This window comes from Phaethon lepturus, unplaced genomic scaffold (genome assembly GCF_000687285.1).
Source record: "Phaethon lepturus isolate BGI_N335 unplaced genomic scaffold, ASM68728v1 scaffold18679, whole genome shotgun sequence".
Lineage (NCBI taxonomy): Eukaryota > Metazoa > Chordata > Aves > Phaethontiformes > Phaethontidae > Phaethon > Phaethon lepturus.
Window position 1 is genome coordinate 1 of NW_010564338.1, and position 5,896 is coordinate 5,896.

At 51.7% G+C, this 5,896-nt stretch overlaps 1 protein-coding gene across 1 annotated transcript; it reads left to right on the forward strand.

Annotated features, from left to right (window-relative positions):
- Nucleotides 1-1,787: 1,787 nt before the first annotated feature.
- Nucleotides 1,788-5,893, forward strand: LOC104626838 (rho GTPase-activating protein 35-like; the record flags this gene model as incomplete). Its single annotated transcript, XM_010294862.1, has 6 exons — nucleotides 1,788-2,067; nucleotides 2,990-3,134; nucleotides 4,344-4,421; nucleotides 4,899-5,030; nucleotides 5,420-5,525; nucleotides 5,677-5,893. Coding segments are annotated over 6 exons (958 nt in total), but the record flags the coding sequence as incomplete, so codon positions are not given.
- Nucleotides 5,894-5,896: the final 3 nt, after the last annotated feature.

A 5,896-nucleotide genomic window follows, 5' to 3' on the forward strand; every position in this document is an offset into this window, starting at 1 on the left:
ACACTCAGTGAAAGGTCTCATTTTCTGCTCTGCATCAATGTGGGTGTATATACATGTGTGAGGAAGAGGGGAGGCAGGAGAAGGAGGGGGAGCATAGGCGCCATTGCCCCCGATTGGGCAGAGGGAGCAGCCGGAGCCGCCGGACGTCCTTCTCAGAGCCGCCTGCTGCTGCAAAACCAATCAGGGTAATTAAGAGGCATTATTAAGTTCCACTGGAAACAAAGGGAGAGGAACCCACAACGATGTGCCTAGCAGGAAGGAGCAAAATGAGATCCTCTTCTGCCCGGTGGGGAGGATGGGGCTGGAGTAATGCTCTCGGTCTCCAGGAACGATTCCGGTCCCTGTGCTGTCATACCGAGAACTTCTTTGGTTTCCCTTCTACATCCAAAGTATCGTTTTCTGCTTACTGCATTAAAGAAAGGTCTGACCGGATGCTCCTGCTCATGGGGTGGGATTGGTGATCGGAGAGAGCTAGTTGCTGTCATCCGAAAGAGGTGTTTTGAGGTTCCCCAAGAAAAAGGTGTTTCGAGTCTCCCCGAAATACCTGCATCGGCAGAAACTTCCCTTACAGCGACAGATACTCTCGCTGTCATGGCATGGGATGCGCTAAGAGGAGTGCAGGCTGTGCTCTTCTGTAAGAGGAAGAGGCTTTGCTGACAGAAACGAGTTTCCTGCTGGTAGGTTTGGGTTTATAGCTGCCTTTTTGGGGTTTCCAGCTGACGTTTCAGGTTTTGCTCCTGTGCACTTTTCCAAGGGGAAGCCAAGGGACATGGCCGGGCAGCGGATGCCACTGCTAATAGCAGTGTTTGACATTTTACTTCCTCCCCCTTAATTTTGGGGATTTATTTTTGAGTTATGGTTTCATCTCCATTTTGCCAATGGGAATGGTGTGCAGGGGCGGGTACCACCTTGCCTGGGCTGGAGGAGCGTTTGGGTTTCCACCTTTGCTTTGGTGACACATTGAAGGGCTTATTTGCTCGTTCCTTAAAGATTAGTAGCAAAATCCTGATCATAGAATCATGGAACGGGCTGGGTTGGAAGGCACCTTCAAAGATCCATGGGTAGGGACATCTTCCACTAGACCAGGTTGCTCATCCATAGAGTCATAAAATCACAGAAGTGTTTGGGTTGAAGGAACATTCAAAGATCATCTCAATCACCAAGCCCCATCCAAGCTGACCTTGAACACTGCCCACGACGGGGCATCCACGGCTCCCCCGCGGATGTACCTCATGGTACAACATCTCTTCCTTACATCCAACCTAACCTTCTCCTCTGTCAGTTTAAAATGGTTGCCTGTCAGTGCAGAGCCTGGTAAAAGTCTCTCTCCATCTTATAAACCCCTTTATATATTGAAAGGCCGACAGAAGGTCTGTCTCTTGTATGTCCATGTCTCTCTTGTACTGGGGAGCCCAGCTCTGGACCCAACACTCCAGGTGTGTCCTCACCAGCGCTGAGCAGAGGAGAAGGATCACCTCCCTCCACCTCCGGGCATCGCTCTGGCTAATGCAGCGCAGGACACCATTGGCCGCCTTCGCGGCACCTTGTTGAGCATGAGCCAGCTTGGTGTCCTCCAAAAGGCCCAGGTCCTTCTCTGCCAAGTTGCTTTCCAGCTGGGTGGCCCCCAGCATAGACTGGTGCCTGGGGTCATTCCTCCCCAGGGGCAGGACTTTGCACTTCTTGTTGAACTTCATGACATTCTCATCAGCCCATTTCTCTGGCCTGTCGAGGCCCCTCTGGACAGCAGCATGACCCTCTGACCTAACCGCTACTCCTCCCACTTAAAGTGTCATCTGCCCCATCATCCAGATCGTTAATCCAGGACTGGACCCAGGATTGACTTCCCTGGGCACTGGCCTCCAACTAGACACTGCTCCACTGATCACCACCCCCTGGGTCTGGCCATTCAGCCAGTCTTCAGCCCCCCTCACCCTCTGCTCAGCAGTGGCTTCTCCAGGAGAATCTGGTGGAGATGGTGTCAAAGATCCTACTGAAACCCAGGTAGACACTGTCCACCACTCTCCCCTCCTCTACCACGCCAGCCGCTTCATCCTAGAAGTTCACCAAGTTGGGTGCGCTTCCCCTTGGTGAAGTCCCATTGGATTCTGCCACTTTGTGGTCATCCCCTTCTGCACCTGGAGAGGCTTTTTCAGCTAAAGACTGGCAAAAATGCCTATTTCGATGAAAACAGCACCACTGTTCATTTTTCATCTAAACTGTGACATCCACGAGGCTCCATCTTAGACACTGATGACTGACGTCTGAGATTAAATCCATTGGCTTTGCAAAGCCTTCAGTCAGGTTTAACTTCCTGTCGCAGGGAAGGGACTATTGGGAGAAGCAGTTTCCCTGTCCTTCCGTGCCCCTCTCTTGAATAAATAAGCTCTTTGTGATAATAATAATTCACTTGAATAAATAATAATAGCAGCCCACATGAATAAGTGTCTTGTGAATAATATAATAATAATATATAATATAACATGCATTGGAATAAATAATGATTCTTCATTGGAATAACTAATAATAATTCACTGGAATAAATAACAAATTGCTTGGATAAATAGCAATCCACCGGCATCAGCATCAGGTTACCCAGGTCAGTGAGGATGCTGCGGATGGGGGTGCGTCTCCAGGGGGGTTTCCCCTCTCCCCAACTCCCGCTGGACCAGGCCCAGCTGGGAATTCAGCCCAGCAGACCCGTCGCTGTGGTTCAGGCTTTATCCATGGCTACACTCGGCACGGTTCAGTCAGCGGAGGAGCAGCGGGAGTTTATTGGGGCTCCAGTTTTCCCTGTCAGATTGGGTCGGGCTGCTTCTGCCAGAATAACCGGATTTTGGCTGCCGATATCCTTTGCCGTGTAAAGATTTTAAGAGCAGCCTCCGCATCCTTCCTGTCTCGGTGGTAATGGCTCAACTTGTGGATTTAAGCATCTAAATAAACAGGCATATTTGGGGTGTTTGCCTTAACTCTGCTCCGCTCTGTCCCACAGAAACCAAAGCCCAAACCTCGGCCATCCATCACAAAGACGACGTGGGAAAGCAACTATTTCGGGGTGCCTTTGACCAGCGTAGTGACTGCAGAGAAACCCATCCCCATCTTCATAGAGAGATGCATCGAGTACATCGAAGCGACAGGTAAGAGCAACTGGCTGTGGAGCTTTCTGCTCCAGAGGAGGTCTCTTGTCACAGGATGGCAACATGTAGGGAGGTTTCTTCTGCTTCGCAAGCTCGGGTCGTGAAGGTGGTTTTTCTGGGGAGGTGTAAAACTCTTGCCCGGATTCTTTTCTGTTACCTGGGAAAATGAGCGTGCCCGGAGAACCACTGGCTTTGGACATTTCCTGTTCCCATCCCAGACTCCAAGGCGAAGGGCTGAAATAATTCAGGCAAACTCCATCTGCCTTCAGGTGGGACGTTTTTTGGGGGTACTTTCCCTCTGAGCAGTTGATGGGTAGGGCGCAAAGTTTTCACCTTCCAGCCTCTGGCAACCCTAATTATAATGCCAAAATAAGCTCCAGGCTTTTTTTCTGATGGCTTTTTCCCCTCCCGCCAGGCTATCGCTCCAGGTAGGCGTAACGGGGAGATGAGGCAGCACAACGTGGTGCAGCTGCTTCCCCTTTCTCTAGCTTCTTTCTTTTTTTTTTTTTGAGCCGACATTGCTGCTGCATCCAAGTAAAAACAGACAGTGCCGCTTCACCACCTGGTCTCCCATCCGGAAAATCCAGGCAGTGTTTTCTCTTTGGGGAGACTGGCTTTTGTTTCTTTTTTCCTTCAAAAAAATGAATATTATTTCAGCAAAGATGCCTTACACAGAAGAGACATCAGTGTTATCACCGTGTAATTTGGATTAATCATTAACGCTTTAAGTGGGCACAAAGTGACACCAGGAGTTGAATGCTACCCTGGGGATAAATCACATAAAATCGAGGTTGAGGTTTGGAGGAGCCATGTAAAAAAAGAATAGGATGGAGGGTAAAAAGATAAATCGGGGTGAGAAATTCTTCGTAGAGCTCCATGTGGGTTGGTTTGACTTCAACATTAATTTGCTGTAACTCTTAATTTTTTAATTAAAAAAAAATCGCTGCAGGTTGCTGGATTTGAAAGGTTAAAAATAATAAATAGGGGAACTCCCTCCAGTTAGGAAGAGGTGATGGGCTGGGTTTAAAGTCGAATTTCCCAGAGGAGCAGGATTTCACAGAGGGGTAGGGATTTGGGCTATCATTAATTCCAGGCTTTGGGGAGCAAATGAGACATACGGATTTTAAACAAGGGGGTTTGTCCCTAAAGCCCCACCCGCCGTCTGCACGTGCCCCCCTTGCACTGACGTCGGCTCTTGTTCCTCGCCAGGGCTGAGCACCGAAGGCATCTATCGCGTGAGCGGAAACAAGTCAGAGATGGAGAGCCTGCAGCGGCAGTTCGACCAGGGTAACCTCTGCGGCCGAGATTCCTCCTTTGCCACCCCAAAACTCAAGGCGTGCCCACGTCCCCGCCGCTGCCGCCGCCGCCAAAGTGTTTTTAGGATGAAAACACCTTTGGACACCCTTCACCCCTGTTGTTTTTATAACCCGGACAAGGCTGGCGTTCCCACCCCGGCCATACTGCCCCATGCCATCCCAATGAGTGACGCTGCACACCGGGACTCTCCAGTCCCTAAGTTTTTTCACGTTTTTCCATTTTTGTGCCCCTCCTTTGCCCCCTCATGCCACTGGCTTGGCTGCTGGGCATCGGGATTTGGCTCCTCTGTGAAATGGAGCTTTGAGTCCATGGCTGGAGGGGCTTTTCCACCGGTGGCAACACTGAGCTGCTTTGGGGCAAACCCTCCCATCACCTTCACGCACCCCTCAGTGCTTTGGGGTGCAACCATGAGCCTGGGGGTGTAACCCCAAGACTCTCCCCTTGCAGATCACGGGCTGGACCTGGCTGAGAAGGATTTCACCGTGAACACCGTGGCTGGTGCCATGAAAAGTTTCTTCTCCGAGCTGCCTGAGCCCCTGGTCCCCTACACCATGCAGGTTGAGCTGGTGGAAGCCCACAGTGAGTAAGCCTGGGGGGTCCCAACCCTCCTCCTGCCCCAGCCTGGCCTGTCTCCTTATTAATTCATACCATACCAGCTTATTTGCAGGCACATCTCGTTAATTCATACCATAAAAGCCCATTTGCGGGCATGTCTCCTGATTAATTCACACCCTCCAAACCTGTTTCTGGCCAGCATCGTCGCTCGGCACTGTCCTGTGCCCGTGAGCAGCATGGGTTTTTGCCAGGTTTATTTTCGGGAAGACCGATGATCCGCTCAAGCTGGTGGTCCTAAATCCACCCCCCAAAGAGGAGGGAGCCTGCAGCGGGATGCTCACACGACCGGCTGCGACGCTGGCAAGTGTTTCTCTGCCATGGCAGCCCCCTGACCCTGCTTTCCCTCCTGGCAGAAATCAATGACCGGGAGCAGAAGCTCCATGCGCTGAAGGAGGTGCTGAGGAAGTTTCCTAAGGAGAACTATGAGGTCTTCAAATACGTCATCGGGCACCTGAACAAGTATGTATCAGGGTTCCTGGGACACGGGAAGGGCTTTGGAGCTTCGCAGCACCAGGGCTGGGGTCACCGCTGCAGCTGGATGCTGTCGAGGCAATCGGGGTCCCTTCAGGCACCTCGCCGGCATCATCTTCTCCCCTCTGTCCCACCGCAGGGTCAGCCACAACCATCGGGTGAACCTGATGACCAGCGAGAACCTCTCCATCTGCTTCTGGCCCACCCTGATGAGACCCGACTTCAGCACGATGGATGCCCTGACGGCCACCCGCACCTACCAGACAATCATCGAACTCTTCATCCAGCAGTGCCCCTTCTTTTTCTACAACCGGCCCATCCTCGAGCCCCCCAGCGCCGCTCCTGGCTCTCCATCTGCT